This window comes from Falco punctatus (genome assembly GCF_963210335.1).
Source record: "Falco punctatus genome assembly, chromosome: 5".
NCBI lineage: Eukaryota > Metazoa > Chordata > Aves > Falconiformes > Falconidae > Falco > Falco punctatus.
Window position 1 is genome coordinate 62,501,546 of NC_137584.1, and position 23,960 is coordinate 62,525,505.

The following is a 23,960-nucleotide window of genomic DNA, read 5'->3' on the forward strand; positions in this document are numbered from 1 at the left end:
GGGCGGGGCAGGGCACCCGATGACGAACTGCTGCCCGCGGCGCCCCGCGCCCGCCTGAGGCGGTAGCCCCGGGCCCGTCGCGGCCGAGGCGGGGGGCGGCCGCGGGGTTCCCCTCATGGCCGCCGGCTGAGGGCGAGGGGCGGCCCACGCCTCGCAGCGGCCTCTCGACAGCCACAAGACCCCGCGGGGGAGCCGGCCGGGCTGGCAGGCCGCGGGACCCTCACGGGCACCGGCGGTTGCTGTCAGTATTTCGTTATTTCCTCGTGTAATCTCGTGGGTGTTGGAACAAAACATCTAGATTTTGTACAAATAGGTCACACAGAGGAACAAAACATCTAGATTTTGCACAGCTAAGTCACGCAGATCTGGCAGGCGTGTCTTTGCTCCGTTCCGGCACGCTGACTGAGATAGATGGCGAGGGGTGATCACAGAACCGTGGTCTCTGCTTTTTCCAGAGAGCAAAGTGCTCAGTAGGATGGAAAATGAGCCTGATCACTGCAACAGCCACTGTTTAAATACATCCCCGTTAAAGCAAAATCTTGCACGTCTCCTCCCAGGTAAAGGCTGGGAAATCGTGGTATGGCTTGTGGTGGCAAGCAGCCCTGAAATGCTGTATCAGATGAATGTTAGTCATTCATCTAGCCACCAAGTAGCGTTGGGCTGTCACAGGCACAAAGCTTGTGAAGAGCTGTTCTTCCTTCTACTCTTCCAATCGCTGTTGCACCTCAAGTCATTGATCCCACCAGCAGTACAAAGCAGCAGAATGTTACCACTTTGACTCGTGCACAGATGCATTACCAGACCAGCTATTGCATCTGTATCTAACAAAATGCCAGGTATGCCCATATCTGCCAAAAGGCCCAAAACCACGTCATAAGTATGAATGACAGACTTCAGAAATGCGGCAGACCTGTGAGAGAGGCCCAGAGTCAAAAATGGCATTTAGCCTGAACTTCTTGCTGCTTCTACTTGCACCTTTTCCTTTTCCCTTAACTGTGTAAAATATATTTCCTTCCTTACTGGTTACTCTATCCAATTCCTTACTGGTTACTCTATTCAAACATTCATTCACTGTTCCCATGTCCCCTTCATACATCATGTGTGATACTATACATGATGTTGTCCATATGCCTGTGTCTATACACGACTTTGTCAGTGCATCAGTTCTTAGTACAACTTGCTGAGATAGTTCAGCTTCTGGTTTCAATGGCTTTGTTTTGAGGTTATGGTAAAATTGCATTTGTCCCTCTGACTTCTCTGTGACTTTTGGCTGATCCCAGTATTTCAGAATTTGGCCCACAAGGATCAGTACTTCTACAGTACAAGTAAACCTCCCAGCTACTAACTGTTGTGTTGAATCTTTCGTGAGCAAAACTATGTGCCATTGTCTTTTTGGTAATATGGAGCTGAATGTAGTTATAAATGTTCGTATAATATCCTCAGTGATGCTTATGAATTCTAGCCATCACCAACAAAGGGATTAACAGAGTGAGGAGTCTGGTCCAGGGACCAGTTAGTTTCCATCTTGGGGCAACGACCATTTGTAGTGCCTTCCTGTCCCTTCTGAGGGCCAGGCACTGATTTAATTAGCTTTACCTAAAACTGATGATGTTTTTAGGAGTTTTTTCAGTAAAAAGAAGTTCTCCTTGGACCTAGTAGCCTTTTCTGGCTCATACAAACTGTCCCCTACTTGCTCTTTCAAAGCCAGTGAAAGATTGTTGTGCAGTGTTACCAGCTTTGTATAAAACTTAGCTTATGTTTGCAGTAGTAAAGAAAGAAGAGTGTATAGGCCGGTGCTCTTAAGTAAACACATATTTAAAGCATGCATGAGAATCATGTGTCATGGTACAGGTTCATCATCCAGTGCCAATACGTGAGCAAACATAGCTACTCTGTAATTAATAGAAATAAGGGATTTTTTTAAATAAGTAGCATACAATAAATTAAATATAAAAAATTTCCTTTGACAGGGGACCGACAGTGCTCTTTAATAAATTCAAATTGTTTTAAAAAGGTTCTATATGACATCATTGGCAATTAAAGTAATTTATAGGGCAGAAAGATAAATTCTGGCAAGCAAAAGGAAATTGCGGTATCACTCATGCAGCAATAAAACAGCCAAATCCTTTTGCTTCATAGAAAATATTTTTCTATAGTCAGAGGTTGGTGCTGTGTCTGTTTCAAAGTCACAGGGACTGCTACTCAGCTGAGCCAGCCTAAGACTCTTGTCATTATGGGCCTGTCCCTCCTATCGATACTAGTGTTGTAGGTGTGCTTGGCCATGTGGACAGACTTCAAGTTCAGTATCTTATTCCTGGTGATGTTCTTGAAACTTTTGCTTATTCAGTTTCATTTTCACAGTCATAAACTATAGTGCTGAAGGACTTAATGGACTGGTAGAGATCATCTTGTCCACCCCACCGCATCCAGTGGAAACAAGGCAGGATTACAGACAGGTATCATTATACCTGTGTGATTCCCAAAATTGTTTGTTTCACTTGTTCTTAAAAATCTCCGGTGATGGAGGATCACATCACACCCAGGTCATCTGGCAATAAAAAATATTAATTGGTGTTAATCTCCCTTCAGCTTGTGTCCATTGCTTCTTTTTTCTGTCTATTTAAGAACATGATTACTGTTATTATATTTTCATCACTTTTTCAGTACTTGAGGACTGTTACCATGTCTTCTGACTCTCTGTAATTTCATTACTACAAACAAACCAGTATGATTAAATTGACTGTACCATTTTCTTGTATCTCTTTGTGTCTTCCAGTGTTGCTTCTGTCTCCCAACCCTTTTCAACTTATTTTTCACTCTTTGCTTGAACCTATCTCTGCTGGTTTGTATCACCACGGAGGATTTATTTTCCATTCCTCAGGGTATACCTACTCAGTAGTCACATGTCATGCTTTGCTTTCAGGGAGTTCTCAGAGTATTTTGAATCATCATATTTCTGGTACCTGCATGGTACATCTGTAGTATTTTACTTGGCACTGTGGAACTCCCAAGATGGACTGCCAAACCCAGCCAAAAAGCCCAGGGAGCTGTCCACAGGTTTGCAGTCTCAAGTAGTTTTCTTCACACTTAACAATTTTCTTTGAAGCATGATACCTTCATGATGTTGGAACCCAAACAATTGCCCTAGCTTTGGTTCATCTTCTGTCTTACTTATTTCGTCCTTCAATACCTTCTTTCAGACCATTCCTGCTTCCATCCAGTTCCTACCATTCTCTTTGTACCATGTTGCTTCCATTTTGAAGTCCTTTTAACAGTCTGCCAAACCAGACTTCAGCTCTGCCTTCAGTGACACTTATATTATTTTTGTTTATTTACCTGACTTCCCTAGAGCCTTTGCCTCACTGATGCATTCTGAAGTATATTCCAGCATAAGAGAGTCACCACGAGTCCATCTTCTGTTTACTGGACCTTCAATGTGAGTTGTCTCACCTGCCTATTGAAGGTGTTGATTTGAGGCAACTGAAAAGATCTCTTACAAAATAACTAGCACACTGTGTACTACTCTTTTTACCTCAGAAGTTAATTCCTAGTTTTCTGGGGTTTGGTGTAATCTCAGAAGCATTCATCCTGATGGAAAGGTCATATTTCATGTACACAAAACATACTGCTTTCATTATCGCTTAGCATTCTTATCCTTGCACTCTCTTCCAAGGCTAGTATAGCTATGAAAGTGCTCTGAGTCCATTTTAGCAAATATCTCTAAGCTGCAAACCCAAAATTTCCAATATGGATTCCATGCTAGAAACAAATTTTGGGGATCTAACTCAGATTTTAAGCTATTGTCCATCAATTGCCTCAATGTACTTAGAAGAATGGACTCTTGGACTAACCTTCCTCAGCAGGGACTGCTTTTCTTCCTGAACTGTGCATGAATCAGTGCAGTAGCATCTAGAAAGTAATGCAGCAGATGGGGAGAATATCCCCATACTTCAGTTGATTACAGGTAGATTTTCTATAGGTGTCTTAGGTATCAAAGAAGCAGTAATTTTACAGCAAGATATTTCATATTGTGCCTAAAAAATAGATATTTAAGCTAGTAATGCCATAAGAAAGAAAAGGCTAAATCTGATTCTCATCTGTGTTTCAAACACTCGCTGCTGGGAAGAGGTAGCTTTCAAGTTTCCCAGGAAGCTGTAAACACAGCGTCCGTGCTGTCTTAGTCAGGTGGTTGGTTTCTGCTGAGCGGGGCCTTAGACAGGGTGCTGGGAAACACTGTTTCAACATTTCCTGACACTAGATGAAACAGCGCTGTGCACTGCTGAACTGTTGGGAGATGAGTCCAGGGAGGCTCAGAGTGGTTTGTGTTTGTCTGGGATATAATTTTCTTTTTTCTCACTATTAACTATCATTTGAGCTCTTGTTGACTGTTGTTTGGTACAGGCTGCAGAATAAGCTGAACCAGAGGGTACTGAGACTCCTTGTCCTGTTCTCCTGTTCCCAGGATTGAGACACTGACTATCCCAGCACAACACCACTCCTTTGCTCAATCCTCTTTTGAGACCTACAAACCCCATCTGAGCAGCAGCTCTGTGTGCTCCAGCTCATTGCTGGACAGGTGGACAATCCTGCCCCACATTTATGCTCCATGGTGCTGGAGTGGACAGTCCACCCAAGATGTATGGTCTCAGCTTTTGGGAGATAGAAGGGAGGTTGCAGGTGCAGAGCTGGGCTAGCTGGAGCCGTAGGTACCATGGACATTACAGCATTGCTAGTGCCTAGGAATTTTTATTATCATTTTGTGGTGTTTCTCTTGAGAATTGTGATCCTGTCAATATTGCTTATTACTGAGTGGTCTAAATTATGAAGTAGAACTGTTGAAAGATATATCTACATATACCTAGCTTTTTATTATATTCCTGTTCAAAAATTGCACTTGTATGTATAAGAGTGTGTGTGTGTGTGTGTGTGTGTGTGTGTGTGTATTTAATTCCAATCATTGCCCAGAGAGGTGGAGGATGCCCTATCCCTGGAAACATTTGAGGTCAGGTTGAACAGCGCTCTGAGCAACTTGATCTGGTTGAAGATGTCCCTGTTCATTGCAGGGGGTTGGACTAGATGATCTTTAAAGGTCCCTTCCAACCCAAACCATTCTATGATTCTATGATCCTGTGATTCTGTGATTTGTCCCTGAAACACGGGATACCTCTCGCCTACCTTTGTCTCTGAGTTCGTTTTCTGAGTCTACTCTGGTCACCTCAGTCTCCCATTATAGGCAGTGGAGAAGAAAAGGTGTCTCCCAAGAATAATTCATACCAGGCACATTAGCCACAGAAACAAATCATCCTTTCACAAATCTCCTTCTATTCCTTGTCTGTACTGAGAGTCCAGGGAGTCTTGCTTAGTTTTAGGTGTTTTCTGTAAAGGTGTAATCCCACCAAAATTCAAAAGATTCTGCTGTACAGTCTAGAGTAAATGCTCAGATGCATGTGCCCTGTAGCACAGTAGAATTATTTTTCAATAATTTACATGTGAAATGTCTTTTATATCAGCACTCAGGGATTGCATCATTTCATCTTACTGCATCATTCCTTTTTTCTTGTTGCCAACACAGCACATTGAAACAAAACATTTTCAACCTCATTTATGTCAGTGTGACTTGCCAGAAACAGCAATCTGCTTGAGGGATTCTGTGTGTTGAACTGAAAAATGTTGGGAAGATAAATGCAGCAGTAGAGATACAATTTGTTATTGATCTGTTCCTGTGTAACTTCACCATGTTTACCTAAGTATTGGAAACTGTTTCACCTCTTATCCTCGCCAGACATGTGAACTATACAGAAGCTCTGATGCTGTGTTGACCTCAGGACTATTTAGTACACTCTAACACCTATTTCTTTCCAAATATCCTGACAGTACAATAATACAGTAGGGTACGTACCAGTATTCCTCAAGGAAATTATAAAGTAATTTCTCATTATCATCAGTGTTTGTCATTCTCTCTGCCTTGACACAGCATGAATCCAGCTCCTTCTGAAGCCCCATTTCTGGTTTCCTGTGACTCGGTACAATGAACAGTTTTAGCTACCAACAATTCAAACCAGGCAGCTTTCCCATTTGTTTTAGTCCTTGCCACATCTCAGTGTTTAATTGTTGAGAGTATTTTGCCCTTGACAAAAAGAAGTAACAGTGCACTAAGCTAAAAGCCCCTGTGCATTTTGCCCAGTCCCTGCCAATGCCTTTTGAAAGGATATAACCAGGAATAAGTTTTTTAATCACACAAATGTCTTTCAAGAAATATGTATCTATGAATTAAAGGGAGAAAGCATTGAAGAATCCTCCATAATCTTAGGTTTATTTTTTCCAATAGCTATCCAGTCATTCTTTTTGATAAACTAATTGTAATGATGGCTTTAGTTCATCACTCACTATAAGGAAAAAATTCTTTGCCTTTGCGTGTTTATTGCAGCTTTTTTCTGAGCCCTTCTCAAGGTGCTTATTCCTCAGCAACTTTTTCTAAATAAATTGTTTAGTTCTGGTGGTTTGAGTCACCAGTTGTGTGAATGCAACCAAATGAAACCTTAGAGAAAGCAAAGGGAAAGAAAGAGGAGGGCCCTCGAAGTTTTAGCACTTCTCCATTAGATGTCTCTTCTACCACAAAGGAGGATACTCATATCATCCATTGCTTCCACATAGCACTGTGACTTCTAGGAAGCTTGAAGAAAAGGAAGGTGGGGAGAGATGCAAAGAGCTGCGGGGGGGGGGCGGGCATCAGGGAAGGAAAGGGCCACCCTTAACTGTGGAGCCAGGGACTTCTGCTCTCGGTGGGGAAGGGAAGGAGCATCCTTCACTGTCCAGCTGGTCCAGCCCAGCAGCTGCAGCAGGGGAGCGCAAGCTGCACTGGTGCCTTTTTCCCTCTAACAAGCTCTGTGAGCCTTGCTGCTAGTCCTGATGCTGTAAAATCACACAAATACAGCTGAACTTGCAGCCAAGAGTGAGCAGATAATGCTCAGAACTATGGATGCAGTCAGCACAAACTACCCAGGGGGACAGCCATGCAGCTCAGTGGTGGGGGCTGTGGATGGGTGGGTGCGGGTGTGGGTTTTTCCCAACTTGGTGCTGAAAAGGTCCACAAACCTTGGCTTGCTTGACTATATGAGCAGTGTCAGCACTGCGAAAGCAGAAGTTTGTCTGACAAGTCAGTCCAGCATAGAAGCTTAGAGTTCCTTTTGTAAGAAACAAATGCTGGCATCCAGTAGATGGTGATGTTTAATAATATATTCCCTGCTCTGTCTCCAGCTGATAAAGCCAGACTGTCTGTCTGTCTCTTTACGTTTAGGTATTTTACTTATTACCTGGTTTTATGATCCTTAAATGAAACCCCATTTCTGTTTTGTATAGAAGTGGACACTTCTGGTTTTCTCTCCAAAGAGCAAACTTTGAAATAAATGAACTATCATTATATGTTTGTATTACACTAACTCCTTCACTGCTCACATGTCTCTATGCTCTGCAAACACAGGGAAACTCCACACTGTAGGTCATCAAGGTAAACTGCAGGTGGAGACTTCATGGTCTGACCTTATGTAGCTACATGGAAGTAAAAATTTCCCATGCTTACCTCTCTCTCAAGGTGATGTTAGACAATTGTCTCAGGTTACTTATCTTGATTTTAAAACACTATTTTTCAGTACGTATTCTTTTTTCCTTTGCCAAACTGGGAGAAAATGTTTGTATTCATATAAGTATGTGCTCCTACAAGCTTGCAGACTGAACAGCCACTTCACTATTCATGTATTTGCACTGCGCTTTGGTGGGCAGCATCCAGGAAAAGAAAAGTAAGGAGACCAGCTGAGTTTTTCACTGGGCAGCTATACAAACATCTCCAGTTTCCCTGTGAATGATCCAAGAATAGAGCTGAGGGTAGACAATATGTTCACCCTTGAAGAAGTGGTTTTGAGAGTTTCTGCAGATACTCCAAGCAGCTCTATTAGCAACACTTGTTCTTGTATACCTAGCCTATCTGCAAATAACTGCTGAATAGGTGTTAACAGAAGCAAACCACTAAAGTCAGGGGACTATTCTCTTTATTTAAAGCTGAGTCCTAAAGGCTGTACCACCAGTTGGATACAGCTCCCTAAAATGCTGTATTCACGGACAGCTCACCACCGCTGAAAACGGGTTTTTTTCCCCTTCTGTGTCTCTCTGTCCACCCTATACCTGGCCGCACACTCCAGCTGCTAACCTTGTGCCAGCTTCAGCACCTGTCAGACACTTCTGTGTCAGTTTAATTCACTGAAGTAACAGAAAAAAAAGACCAGGAAAAATCAATGAAGAGCTTTCTGACTTTTTAATGACTTAAATCAGCAAGGGAGTGTGATGAGAGACAGAATATGGGTTGGACAGTACAGCTGGGACTGAGGGAAAGGGAAGAGGGATGGGGTAGGATAGAAGAGAGAGAGGATATGTGAGAGTGGAGGTGAGCAAGATTTCCTCACTTCTGCAGCAATAAGATCTGCTGAACTGCCTGTGGAACCACAGACCTATTCATAGTTGTCATGAGTGAAGTGCATCTGATAAAAGGTGCTTTTTAGATTTACGTAGCCTTCTTTGAACAAATGATCTCACACAATTACTGTGCAACTTTACAGTTCTGTAACTGTAATGCATATATATATTTTTTTTTAAATCCCAGGCTTGACTTTCTGTCTTCTGTCTTTCATGGAATATTACCAACGTTCTTCCTGCTAGATGTGAACAGAATCATGCTGCACTAGGAATCTGCTAAGTGCTAATGACTTCATGTAGCTGAGTCTGATGTTCTGTTGCTTTGGATAATACTGTTTTTCACTCCATAAAATCTTTTTTATTTGAGAGAGATTGGTTAGCCACAGTCTACAGAAAGCCTCAGAGACAGATGGTGCCTTCACTTGGGAGTTGCTCAGGCCCTCAATTAACCTGGAAACAAGATCACTGCTTGCCCTTTTCCATTCTCATTGATAGCATATGCTCTGTATTGGGATGCAGGGGTGAGGCTTTGCATCTCAGTTTCCTGGATGGAGAGAGATTCATGCACTCACTCATCTCTGAGTTATAATAATTCCTGCAAGAGTTTTCTAAGGTTAGGAACCAAGTGTCTGCAGTCACCTGTTCCTGGTTGTCACTGACAAAATGGTGCTTGCCAGAAATGGGTATATTATAGCCAATTATTTTTAAATTCTGGGACAGAAGAAAAAAATATGTATTTTTTCTGCATGATATATTTGTACAGTATTTTTTAAAACTTTCTTTATATATATTATACTTAATGGCAGACAATGTCAGAGCAATTCAATGCCTGATCCAGAGGCAATAGTATTCTTCCCACTGGCTTCAATGGGCTCTTGATTAATTCCTTTTTTTTGCAAAATAAACAATAGATAGAAGTTCAGTTTGTCATGTGTACACAATCACAGAAATATTGTGCTCTAAGTTAAATCACAGGTTCTTGCCAGTAACAGATTCTGGAATCTGCTCAGGAGGAAAACTAACTCTGTCGTCTGTGTCAGAGGAGCAATGTTGCTTGATGTCAAATGTCTCTTATCTTCAACCACAAAGCAGTCACACTGTTTTCAGAGCTTCTGAGTGTAAATGCTGGCCAAAACCAAGACCTTGGGATAGCTAGGACAGTGGACAGAAACCCAGCCGTGCCCTGGAGAGGGCACACTGTGAAGCCCCACATGATGCAGAGGATCTGTGTGTATATGGGTTGCTTCGTGAAGGGATGCTAGATATGCTCAGTAATGGTCAGGTTCCTGGTGGGAAGGGTGCTTTCCAAACCACTGATGTTTAATAAACAAGTTTGCTTATTTCCTACTCTAACACACCAAGGCAAAGGAGGCTGAGTATCTCCTCAGCCCCAGCCAGCCTCAGCTAGTCCTTTCCTTCACCGAAAACACCTTCAGCACCACCTGTTCAACCTGCTACATGTTTTGAAAACATCAGGAAGGTCTTTGCTGTGTGTCTTATCAACAGATTAAGTGAACAGAACATTTGTGCAGGATTAGCAGTACATCCCACTGCAATCTGAACTAATGTGTGCTCAAATTAATGGCGTACTGAAGTGATGGGTGGGTTATGATGATGGTACTCAGAAAAGAGTGCTATAAGAGACAGGTCTTATTGCTTGCTTTTAGCAAGTCTGATTTGCCTTTGGAAAAGCCACCTGCTCTGTCTGTAAAATGAAGTTAAAGGGTTCTTTATCTTCAGTTAGCCTGTAAGTCTTTGGGGGGGAAGAACTGTTTCTTAGTATGTATAGTGTCTAGTATGCTATAGATGCTTACAGTCTCAAACTATGGAACTATAAAAATTATAGTATATGCTGATATTTATAAAAAGAACCATTAAAATAATCTTGCACAGGACAAAGAAGCTCTTATTTTTTTATAGGCATAGTTTTTTCTGACTTTTCCATGCAGCCTTTCTATTAATCTTGATAAAGTCTCCACAAAATATTTTCTCATAATATTTGTATTTCAACAGTTAGAGGAATCTCACAAAGAACTTTGTTGATCCCATAATACTTCCTATTTTGGGGTGAAAAATGGTAAGATGTGGTAACAAAGACCAGCCTTTGGTCTTTATCTAGCTACATTATCATTTTTCATATACATGCCTATAAACTTGAAGAAAAAAGACATGGATCAATCTGCTCATTTATCTAAATTCCAATCAAATGTTACTGCTACACTTCATTAAAAACAAGGCACTTGGACGTGCACTGTTTACAAATGGGAAATAACATAAATAAAACAGACTGAATAAGGGCTAGACCTGGTGAGAACAGGAAAGCTTTCATGGGAATGAAATTCATTATGAGAAACTCTGGAGATTATGTTTCTTCAAAACACTTTGAGTTGGATTGATGGTGTTAAACAATTCTGACCCTAAAATTCACATATGAAACTTTTGTTGAATACCTACATGAATGATTTTTTTCTCTGATATTTTATATAAGTCAAAGCAGGCACATTGATAGCTACTGAAACAGTAGCAACTTCCTCAAACCCTCTATTAATGTTGTGCTGGAAAGGCAGTTCGAAGAAGTACTTTTGAAATGTCTGTGCCTAAGTTAGTCTTCAAACAAGGACATTGTCTGTAATGTGAGCACAGAGGAAGCTGTGTACTTCTGTGCAAAAGGGTTTAGGAGAGAAATCGCCAGTGGCTGTGCATCTGTGTTAAATCCTCTGAAACATAATTTTCCAATTAGTGAACATGAACCAGGGATGTTTTCCTTTCATCCTCTTTACTTATCTCACAGAATAAAATTGGTTTTAAAGTGAATATTTGTTTGAATAGATCCTCTCTAGATAAACTTTGAATGTCTTTTCAATTTTTTGTTTTCTGATTACTGTGTGGTTGCTATGCCAGAAAATGCAGAATGACTTCAACCCTTGAGAAGCAGAACTATAGGCAACCTCCTGGTGGCAGAGTTCGGGATTTTCTATGCAAAACTGCTGTAGAGAATTTTACTTTTCTCTGTGTAGATCACTGTCCAGAGCTGAACAGGCCCAGGATGAGTGCTCCTTTTTCTTATCCTATTATAAAGGAATTTTTATGTTGTTGATCAGTGGTAAGGTAGGTGATAAAACAATCATTGTCTGGCTCAGTGATATCTAGTGACATGTTAGAATCATAGAATCATTTATGTTGGAAAAGACCTTTCAGATCATCAAGTCTAGCTATTAACCCAGGACTGCCAAGTCCATCACTAAACCATGTCCCTAAGCACCACATCTACGTGTTTTTTAAACATCTCCAGGGATGGTGACTCAACTACCTTCCTAGGCAGCCTGTTCCAATGCTTGACTACCCTTTCAGTGAAGAAATTTTTCCTAATATCCAATCTAAACCTCCCATGACATAACTTGAGGCAATTTCCTCTTGTCCATCGCTTGTTATCTGAGAGAAGAGACCAACACCTGCCTACAGCCTCCCTTCAGGTAGCTGTAGAGAGCAATAAGGTCCCCCAGGACTCTCCTCTTTTCCAAACTAAACAACCCCAGTTCCCTCAGCCGCTCCGCATAAGACTTGTGCTCCAGACCCTTCACCAGTTTCATTGCCCTTCTCTGGACACGCTCCAGCACCTCAGTGTCCCTCTTGCAATGAGGGCCCCAAAGCTGAGCACAGTATTCAAGGTGCGGCCTCACCAGTGCCCAGTACAGGGGGACGATCACTTTCCTAGTCCTGCTGGCCACACCATTTTGGATACATGTTAGGCAACTAGGAAAAAAATTGGGTCAAGTTAGCAGGTTCATCCATCTCTTCACTCTGCCTCCCTTCAGAGACTGCACTGTTTAAAAAAGTTCTGTCATTAACAAGTCCATTTAATTTTAAAAGTACTTCTTGTCAGTACTGGTAGGGAAGGGGATTTGTTTTGCCTGTCATTTAACAGTGGACTAGTCATTTAGGTATCAAAATAAAGGTTGTATAATAATTACTACTAAGAAGACTCACTTGCAATTATAGTTGATTTTTTTGTTGTTTTGAGTTTGGGTTTTGTGCATGAGAAACAATAATGGTGCCATCGTAGTCTTGGGATATTTAAATACAATAAGGTAGTCTTTTACTGGCATTCCAACTTGACACCTCATTGTCTACTGCTCTTTACGCTTTAAGTCAGTCCACCAGCGAGCACTGAACACTAGCGTATGATCAAAATGCATGATCTGTGCAAAGACAGGGAATGGGAGGGGTAAGGAACAGTTTTTCATACATATACTGAATGCTGTGCCAGGAATACTATAATATAATAGACAGTCATACTCATGACAAAATAATTCTGTGATTGATTTTCTTGTTCTAGCTGCTTGCTTTTGCTTGCTACTTGCATACATATACAAAGCTAGCGTTTCTTGCAGATGAGCTCTTTCCATTTCTTTTCTTTCATTCTACCATTAACATTTATATCTTAATAATGCAAAGCATATGTTACATTGCCATACATTCAAAAAGCTGTCTTCAAAGGCCTTGGTAGCTAATAGATTGCATTGTGTTTTGAATTTGAAGGTATGTGGTGCATTCCTAAATATGACAGTCTCACAGTTAATCTCACAGATCTATCATGGTTCAGTCCTTGAGGGTACAGATCTGTCTAGTGTAGCCAAAACACCTCTGCAGAATTAAGCTGTGAATTACTTTGGTGCAATTCAGAAAGTAATTTAGTTTTCTGTTTCCTAATTTCTCACTAATGAGGTAGGGCTAGATGTGGTACCTGTGCAGAGACCTTTCTTACTGCCTCGTCTCTTGTAATCATGTAATTATGAGTCACCTTTCACTAACCTACAGATATATTCTCAGATTTTAATGGGAGCTAATGGAAATGCTACCTACCATCATCATCATCACTGTCATCATGTTTTTATTGTGCCTGGTTGATGATTTATGAATATTTGTAAGTGGAAATAATGACATTACCTTTTAAATGTCAAACATTGTCTCAAGAGCAATGAGAAAAATTTTGTGGCCTTTCAGTATATAAAGGGGGCTTACAAGAAAGACAAAGAAAGACCTTTTACCAAGGCCCATAGTGATGGGACAAGGAACAACAGCTTTAAATTCAAAAAAGGGTAGATTTAGATTGTATATAAGGAAGAAATTTGTTACGATGAGGTGGTGAGGCACAGGTTGCCCAGAGAAGCTGTGGATGCCCCATCCCTGGAAGTGTTCCAGGCCAGGCTGGATGGGGCTGTGAGCAACCTGGTCTGGTGGAAGGTGTCCCTGCCCATGGGAGGCGGGTTTGAACTGATGATCTTTGAAGGTCCCCTCCAGCTCAAACCATTCTATGGGTCTAAGAATCTGCTGCCCACATACAACTTCGTAGACAAAAAGTTAAAGAATTCTGCATCCATGTAAGCAAGAACGTTTATTCTATAGTTTCAGAGAAAGTAATACCTGCATTTCAATGTATTTGAGGTAGAAAAAGGATTTAAATTAGTTTGGATTTTAAAGTTATTATTAGTTCACAGTACAACTTCGGCAGCCATTGGTTATGAAATCACAGCTGCAGTTTCCTTAAAATCAAGACTTTTTTAAAGTTGATGTTTTGGTTTACTGAGGTACCTCACAAATACGATTTTTCTTATTACTAGGAAAAAAGCAAAAACAGAACTTCCCTAGTGAGTGATGGAAATCTATGTAAACAAGTTGATGTGTGAAAAGATGGAAACCATACTGATTTAAAAAAAAAAAAACAAACAAGAACAAACAGATGGGAAAACAGTACATGCACTGACCTCAAGCTCCTGATGTTCTATTTTTTTTCTCTGCCCCTCTGAATTATGAAGGTGATTCAAAACCCATTTGCTGTTGAAGGAAGGGAAATCTTTAGAGCAACTTATAATACAAGGTTTTATGCTTATCCTTTCAGATTTTTGAGTGGGTCCACGTAACAGAAAACACAGATAAAGATATATACAGTTATAAAACTAAAGTACAGATATTTAAATATACCTCTAGGAAAGTGCTAACTTTCTTTTTTCTTTTTCATATAAAACTTCCTTGCTTTTATATGAAATCACACAATTTCTGTCTTGTGTGGCAATAACCATTTCATCAGCATAGGTCACCTTGGGAGTACCTGAAAGTTGCAGGAAATTGAATGTATTAAAATACTCTGGAGGGAAGTAAAACAAAAAACTGAAAAATTCACATAGCTAATGCCTTTTTCTTTCTGTCCTTGGTTGATTCTAGCCAATTCTGTCTGTCTTTTGGATAACTGCTGATATAACTTGTTTCTTCTTCTAGTTGATGAAGGCAATGGTTGTTGTTCTACCACTCTCACCTTTAAAGGCTGGGTGACTGCAAAGAGATGTAATACCAAACTTAAGATCAGTCATGGGTTTATGTACTGTTAACTGCTTTATATTGTATTTTGAAAAGATGTGGATAAGTAGAATGCTTGGGGAAGTAACTGCAGATTAATGATTTTATCCATTCTTGTGATATATCTTCAAAAACAATTTCCTGTCAAGGAGCAGAAATGACTTAAAGCAAAGTCTTGTTTCCTATTTTCGTGTTAGCCAAAGTTAGTAATGCAGTATTTTTGTGTATGTGAGCTCTCCTTAACCAACAATGCACAATATTCTGTAGGAAGTGTGTAGAGTGATATGTTATACTACAAGGTTTTAAGTGAATTTTTTAGCAGGAAACATTCCCAATGTTTTTAATTTGTGAAACCTTTCTTTTTTTCAGTCTTTCACTCTGATGACTGAGGTCAGTCTCCAGAGTGACTCCTGCAGATTTGCTGCTTGGGGTTCTTTTCCTTATCTGAAAGGAATTTTTATGAGTGTCACCTGTTCTGCCTGTACTCTCTTTGCAGATGTATGTTTACTTCTATAACACAATCAGTTAAACCTTGTAAGGTGAGCTGAAATCTTTTAAGATCTCAAAAGTAAACCAAAATAAATAAAAAGTCCAGAATAAGGGTGACAATGACAACCTTGAATTGATTCAAAAAAAAAAAAAAAAAAAAAAAAGTTGAGAGCTGAAATCCTAGGGTCCAAAAAGTTGGAGAGTCTATTTTAAATGTATTTAAGCATTGAACATGAATGGAGTTAACTAAGGCATAAAACCTATCTACCTTCATAAATCTTGTCCCTTGCCTGCAGAGTTCCTTGCAGCTCAATGAAGAGCTTCTAACATCTTACCTCCTGTAGGAACATGAGCAGTTTTAGATTCTCAAAAATAGAGTTCCCCAAGACCAGCTGCCTGAACTCAGGACTGCCTACAATAGCCTGTACTGAGAGGAGCCTTGAATCCCACTCAGCTCTTCCTCGGTTTGGCAGCTATGGACACCAGCTCTTCCCCCCAAAACACCACTGCAAGTAGCATTATCACAGCATCACACAACAGTTGAGGCTGGAAGGGATCTCTGGAGATCATCTAGTCCAATCCTAAATTAACTTTCTCTGTGCCAAATAACTCAGTGTTCAGGGAGAAGGTAAAAAGGTATGTATTTGCTCAGGTGTGTGGTTTCAAGACAGTGACAAGATGGGGACTTGTATGAAACCAGGGCAAGTGAAAACCAGCCCTTTCCCTGGTGTGCCGTTCTAGATCCCATCAGTCAGCACATTTGGGAGACATGGACTCGATTTTCTCTTCTGTCTGAAGAGGTTTAAACCTGTGTTTTCCAAAAGGTTCTTGATAAAGTGTGTAAGAGAGGGAAGCAAATGAATTCTCATTCTTTCCTGTGCTGATATTTGCACATAGTAATTGAAGGCTTAGGCCAGGAACCCAGCGAAAATTTCCATGACATATTTTAGTGTTGAAGGCATTCTATTAAAATTAGGGTCCACCTGACTTTCAGTTCCTGGTCCCCAAACTGAACATTTTTTTCATTTGTCTTATTCTAATTACTGATTAATATTACCAGTTCTGTTTCAGCTACAAAATGACTGAAGAAAAGTGCTTACATTTTTAAAGGCATTTATGTGGGACAAGTACTTTAAGAGTTAAAAAGTCAGTGAGTACTGTTGCAGAAGTGGTTTAATGAGAATAAACATAAGGCCACCAAGATGGCTATTTGGATTTGTGTAGCTGTCTGTCCCTTTAACAGCCTATATCCAAAACTAACACACTCAGTTCCCCCACAGTCCACAGCTTTGGAGATGTCTAAAAATTATAGCCACTCATATTTTTAAATACTTATAAGCCTAATTTTATTTTAAGGGGTGTTCAGTATTAATAATGTTGAGAGGTTTAGTATCAGCTTCATACCTGCTTGACATCAGCATTTTCATGTGAGATGATCTCCAGCCTGACTTTCTCGCAGATAGGCATTTCCAGAACGTGCCAAATATACTAGGCAATACACCCTCTGGAATTTCTGAATATACTGACCCTCTGAGGAGGGTTCTTAATGCTCAGGCTGGAAGGGCTTTCTCAGACAAATCGTCAGTGACATTCCAGTGAACAGAGGGCACTGGGAACAGGAAAACTTGAGTCCCCTCCTTTATGTAGCAAAGGTCTCGCTATAGGATCACAAACAGTCTTTGCAGAAGGATTGGACCCCCCAGCCTCCAGCCTCTCAGGAGAAAGCCCAAATACCTAAGCTAGAGGTTTTCTTTCCATCTGAATGGCCCTTTCACTACAGGTCAGGCCAAATGTTTGCATTGTCAGTAGATTAATGACATTTTTGCTCTCTTGTTTTCCAATTAAGAGAGGAGGAGATCGATCAAAGGGAAGAAATAAAACCTGCTGAAGAATTCTGAAAATGGCATCTCGATCAACTGGGTCATGCTTACCACGCTGGGTTTTGTGAAAAATTCTTCTGTATCCATCCTGTGCAGCTCTCTATCTTCTTGGCTGTGTGGGACAGGAACAGCCTTGCTAGATTATTTTGAAAAAATGATTCATTTACAGAGAAATTTTATTTCAATTACAGAGAAATTCAATGGTTAAAAGTACTTGTCCTCAACATCATAAAACTCAAATCCACCTGATTTTTCATGTCAAAATTGTATTTGACCTGTAATTTATTCTAAGTATAATAAGATATCAGAGAAAGAAGCTAAATGAAACAAACATCTCTCCTCTGAACTGAGAAAAATGTTTCCCCTTCAGAACTCTGCTTTAATTTCTTGTAGTTCTACTGTAGCACAAACAGCAGAGGTGCACTCAATATGCACAACACCAACTATGGACTAAAACACTTTCTGAAAAAGAAATTACTGTGGGGCTGCCCAGGACTGCCTTGGCAGTCCAGTCAGGACACTGAAGACACAGTCACAGCCCTGCTCTAGGCGGGTGTCCCAGCACCTTAGTTTTTCACCAGAAGTACTCCAAAAAGGCCTTTTGCATCAGGGGAAATTCAGCTTTCGGAGAATGTGAGGAGGAACATTGTAATATTGTGACCTGATAAAGAAAAACGGGACTCGTCCTCCCCATCATGCAGCTCAGCTGACACCCTCTAGAGGACAAACCCAATGAACTTGAAAATTAACTTAGTTTGTTTCTCAGGAATTAATGTGACCACTTGGCTTCCATCCAAATTCCATTGCACTGTTGATGTGTTTTTAATTTTTAAGGGTTTTTTTTTTATAACAGACCACAAATCAAAGTAATGGCTGTCCTCCTTGCCATTCTTTAATTTTGATATTTAATATTAAGCTGTGTAGGGGCCCAGTAAATAGAAGAATTTTTAAAAAGATAATTAAAATTAAGTAATGCAATAGCTGCTGCTTTTTTTTTTTTTTTCTCTTCTCAGTTGTTTAAACTTCCTTAAGAGAAACTCAGTAATCTAAAATCATTGGGTTAAATATAGTGCCTCTTTTGGTCTAGAAAGCTGGCAATCCTAACCAATATTTACTCTTCTTAATGTTCTGACCTTAACACTGTCTACTGTCTTTATTAGTATAGATGTAGTCTATCATATTGAAAGGAAATGGCTCCATAAACTGGTTGCATGGAAAATACAATGATTTCACAAGGGACAGTTCCTTCTTCCTGGCCTGGAAGGTGTTGGTGTACTCATTTGTAATGGCTTCCCTGCTAGCAGCAGTGGTTGCTTCCAATTGCACAGGCTTTTTAGTGGTGTTTTTAGAGAGCAGTTCCACACATTATGTCCTTGGTATTTCTATCTTTTTAAATGTTCTCAGATTATTCTTATAGTCAATATATATACAGCTTCACATTGACTCTCTGGTTTTCATTTCAGTAGAGTAGCCGTCAGCTGGCCTTTCAGCCTCGGTTGTGAGGCACAGCAGCTCTCATGGGATTCAGTAAGACCATGAGTGAGCAGCTGGGCTACATGGAAGCCTTCCAAGCATGCTTCTTGCTGCCCCAAAACAAAGTCAAACTGAGAAGCGGCTTGCTGGCCAAAGCAATCACATACCACATCAGCTTTTGAGTAGAAAGGAGATGGCAGCAGACAGAGGCATTTTGACTGAACAGCTTCCTGGTGGGTTACAGCTTCTGCAACCACAGCATTTACAATATTTCCAGGCTCAGAGTTAAATGAAAAGTAATACTCTTTTAAATAGAGGTATGTTCCTTTATTGCAGCACTGATTTGCACTCTTACTTGGCTTAGTTCAGCTTGTTTTATCTTGCCTGTTTGTTATGTTATTATTGCTTGTATCAAAATACCTTGTATAATCTGGGGGTTCACCATAAGTGAAGGACAGTAATTATTCTAAAGAGTTTGTGATCTGAATGGAAAGGCAATATTGTTCTCTGCTTCACAGATTTGAATCAGAAGAAGGTTAAATCTAGAGTTTTAAGGCATTTTGGCCTACTTAATTTGAGACTACTACTTAATTTGAGAGAGAGCACCTTTCAGAATCCTGGCTATGAGTCCCTGACTAGGGTTGGGAAGTCATGGCAGAAATCTGTGCAGGCACAAGAAAACAGTGGTAGAAGTGGGAACAAGCCACTCAGTTCAAAATTCTGGGTCATCTTCCTTTCTTTGTGGCTCATGTCTTCCCCAAGAATAATTTGAGAAGGGGCAGTCACTCCTAACTTACACAAACATCAGCTTCCCCGCACATGATGGGATTTTATTTAAATGCTGCTGAGTTCTCCAGACAGGGCAATCTCCCTTGGTAGGTCCAGCCTGAGGAGGGGTTATCCCAATCTTTTGAATAACCAAATTTCTTCTTTCTTTCCTTAACTTTTGCATATGCCTAGCAGAGTATTTAGCTCTCTGCTGTATGTTGGTTTGAAAACAGCACAATTAAAATCAGTTTAAAAGAGAAAGTGATGAAAAACGTCTTTCTCCTTTAACAGTATCTGACTGAATGGGCTTCAGAGAAAAGATATTCCTGTTGGAATCTAACTCATTAACTTCTCCATGAAAAACAACAGCTAGGACAAAGAAGTTCAGCCAAAATCTTGGTGTTTGTTTCCTGCATGGTATAGTCTCTCTTTGCTTGACCAAGTTACTGACAGTTACAGAACTTCCTTCTGCACAAAAGCCATAACTTGTCCACGTCTAGAAGCTGTGAAGATGGGAGAGGCAGATGGTCCATTTACAGGTGTCCACTGCTTTGAGGGTACACTCAGTTGGTCTCATACTCAAGTCCCCCAGCTTCTCTTGCACGTTTTTGATTATGGATCCCTTCAATAGGTATGGCACTGTTGCAAAAAATTTATTAACTGTAAATTTACAAGAAGTCACCTGCAGGATTAGTGCTGAGCTTGACAGGGCCATCTTCCAAAACCCACCTGTTTCAGTCCTTCTTGAAGGGAAGCTAAAGAACAGGTGGAAGAAGTAGCCATTTTGGCATGGCAGCAAGTACCTTTGGGGCATACAGAGATACTAACAGAGTACCTTTGTCTCCAGCCAGATCCTCCAAAGCCTCTTAGAATTTATCTATGGCTCTCAGAGTAACTCAGGTTTGGTAGGTCCTGTTTTCTGCTTTTGCACCGTCCATTAAAGGCTGCTTTCTACAGATGATGGTACTTCAAGAATTCTTCTGAACCGTTATACTTGATTCTACCTGCCAAGAAATAGTCCTATGCAGACAACTGTGAAAATCCAGTGATGCTACAATAATACATCACTAAATTTTAGGCAAAGAACATTTCGTACTATACACTTATTTTCATTGGTATTTAAGTGTCAATTAAAAACGATATTTGCAAACAGTTCCAGTTAATTCGGCAGTACTAGATGAGGCTGAGCTATCTCAGTAATGCTTCTAAGTACTTCTCGTCACTAGCAGCATTTATGAGATACACTGGTCTTGAAAACCAATGATAACAATAAAAACCTTTCCCTGTGAAAATACTCTACACTGTGACATAAACTATGTCATTGAATCTGAAGCACGCCTCATTTCATGGTGTTTTTATAAATAACATGAAATTATGCACCAATTATATGTGATGTTTATTTTGTCAACTTCCACTTTCGAGAGAGACCAAGTAAGGATTTTTGTTTGTAGGTAAAATGTTCTATAGAAATTGATAGTTTTTTAGAGACTGGCTGGAGTAAAGTTTCTTTTCTGCTTCTAAATTGTAAATATAACAAAACTGAAATTTGAAATTATCAGTGCTGTATTTCCATTGAGTCCTTAATGCAATACTTAGTATCAGGTCTTTAAAAGTTACTTTTTGTATTAAAGGCATATGGCTGAATATTTCTTGTGGCTTGCTTGAGGAAATTATTAGCTCCAGTCTTATGCTTTAGCTACATCTAAGTATACAGAAGCTTTGTACACAAAACTATATGCAAAGTCTGCATAAAGGAAACACCAGAGTATGTGGAACTAGGCTTTAGGGTGCATTGCATGGATGGTAAGGAATGACTACATGAATATTTGCAACTGAATGTCTCCTAACTCAGGGCCAAAGTCTGACTACAGTTACGCTGCTATAAGTCAGGAGGAAAACCTTTGAAGTAACTGGAATTTGCACAAGTCAGTGCAGAAGCAGAATAAATGGATATTATCATGTGCTCAGAAATGCATGTGATCAGATACATGAAAGAAACTGCAGGCAGCTGTTTACTATATGCCCTGACCCAGCAGTGAGAATGCCACATGGAAAGAAAGAAGGCAGATGAAAGATACACAAGCTGTTATATTATAACAAAGAAAAGGCTGAATGGTAACTTAACTAGTGATTAAAATTTGCAAGTAATATGTCTGTTGCATTTGCATTTGCAAGAAATATCTCTGTTGTAAATGGATACTCTGACTATGAAAAGACTAGTGAGAAAAAGCAAAATATAACAGTTCAGATAATTTATATAATATGCATTATGCTTATCAGAAAGAATATGTAACAGAGAACCCATTTCTCTTTCTTGCTTGCCAGAAAAAAATCCTTGATTCAAATTTTCTGTGTAAAACCCAGCATTTTTTATAATACACTCATAGACAATAAACATTATGACTGAGCCCATTCTTTTAAGAGTGTTTTGGCATATTACCAAAAGAAGAAAAATTTGAAGAAGCCATTACAAGAAAATATATAAAGAAGCCAACATCAAGAACAGAAAAGGATTATTGTCAAATCTGTATCTCTTACGTAAATTGGTATTGTCTAGTAGCATCAGCCATGTTTCCATCCAAAAGAGGTTCACCTTCAAGTTTATGGTTGGAGTTTATGAAAGCTGAGAGTGCAGTCTCTGCTTCTCTTTTCCCCTGGTTCCCTTCTGGTTCAGCATCCAGTTCCTGCAAACCTGAGGGCAATGATGGCACCGAGAACAGCTGCTTCCCTGTCCTCCCGCAGCACAGGAGCTGCTTGTATGCTGGTGTCCTCAGTCAGAGAGAGGAAAGAGTAAAAAAAAAAAAAAAACAACTAGCATTAATATCACGTTTCCCCACTGGTCCGTTTTTATCAGGTTAACCAGCAGCAGACATGGCCAGGCTTGTAAATACAGAACCTGACCCAAAGCTCGCAGAAGTCCCTAGGAGCTGTGCATGCATCAGAACCGTGATTATTAGCTTATCCTAACCACTTTCATACACAGATTTTAAAACTTATAAGAAAAGTGTTGAGAGAAAAGCAGTCTTTCAACAGTTTTGGGTTGGGTTTTCCTGCATCAGAGTCTGATCTAAAGCACACTGTGGCAGGGGGAGTCTTTTCTCAGTATTCTTTGGACTAGCCCCTTAAAATATGGTCAAAGCAATATAACCACCACATTATGCAATTGCTTCTTCACACCCTGCACTCAGTTGGAAGGTATTCAAGACAAGCCCAAATTTATACCAAAATATTTGCCATGTGTTTCAGATAAGGCATAATAAACTTTGAACACAGCAAAACAGATTTTATGTCCAACATTTCCTCTTAAACTCATTTATCTTTCTCCCTCCCTCTTCACTCTCACACACCTGCACCCTCACTTTTTGTGTGACAGCATTGCTGTAGTAGTTTCAATAAAATAGCCTCAGCCAGTGGAGCAAATACAAGCACCTTACAAGGTGTGACTAACTTAACGAGCTCAGCCTTTTCCCTTTGCTGCTTTTTACAGATGACATAGGAGCCTCGTCGGCCCTGCAGCTTACTTGCCTTGAAGCTGGTAGCGAGCAAGTGAAACAGAAACATGGCATTTGTTAGCTTTTTGATCCTCTGCTTTGTGGTCGGCACTGATAGCACTTTCTCTTGCCAGAGTACTGATGACTTTGTGGGCGCCAGTTCTCCAGGGGACATTGTTATTGGAGGCTTGTTTGCAGTTCATAGCGAAATGCTGCATCCAGAAGAATATCCCATCAAGCCAGTAATTCAGAACTGCGCTGGGTAAGTAAAACTGGAAATTATACATATAACAAAGGTCACTGACATCGGGCATGTGCCTCTTACATTATCAACAAAAGCTGGTTCTCTTGAATTTCCTGGTCTTTTAAAAGAACTTGGATGTCACATAAATTGTGTGCAAATTAGTACAGGATGATAAAGTATGGCAAAGTTGCAGTTATAAAAAATACTGTGGCTGCCTGAGGAAGGGAATGAGCATTGGATCCTATTTCAATCTTAATGTGTATTCAAATAGCCCTGGAGGTTTGTGCTGAACAATCATTTAATTTCCATGTAAATGCTAATTTGTTGCTATATGTCTGAAGCACTCTGCTGTGCAGTTGTTCGTTATTTGTGAAGTTGCATCTACTTTTGATTTGAACACAGGCAGACTGTTCCATTTCACCTAAGCGCATACTAAAATATGTCCCCCGCCTCACAAGGCAGCTCAGCTGCAACTTATGATAGTACCTTGCTGACTAGATTGTAGTTACTATTATAATTACTTTAATTATGTAGTTATTACACTTTGTGGCATTATGCTATAGGATAGACTATACATGAACACCATGTTACATATGGATTCAGGTTCAGACTGTGCATCAGAATATTTGTTTTGCTGTCTTCAAATCCTACGGTGCTTGAAACATCCATTTTTCTGGAAAGAATGCAAAGGAAACCTGGTGAAGGACTTCATTTTAAGTATATAATAAAGCCTTCCTAAGCCCAGGAATTCCAAATATGCATTTTCTTTAACTATAATACAGGTACAAATCCTCA

General features: G+C 40.1%; 1 protein-coding gene across 1 annotated transcript in view; it reads left to right on the forward strand.

Moving 5' to 3' along the window:
• Window positions 1-9: 9 nt before the first annotated feature.
• GPRC6A (G protein-coupled receptor class C group 6 member A) overlaps window positions 10-23,960 on the forward strand; it is a 36,931-nt gene continuing 12,980 nt past the window's right edge. Inside the window, exon 1 of the mRNA XM_080389735.1 lies at window positions 10-23,183. Coding sequence (XP_080245861.1) covers window positions 22,990-23,183 — 194 coding nt within the window. The 5' untranslated portion in view covers window positions 10-22,989. The remainder of the gene's footprint in view (window positions 23,184-23,960) is intronic.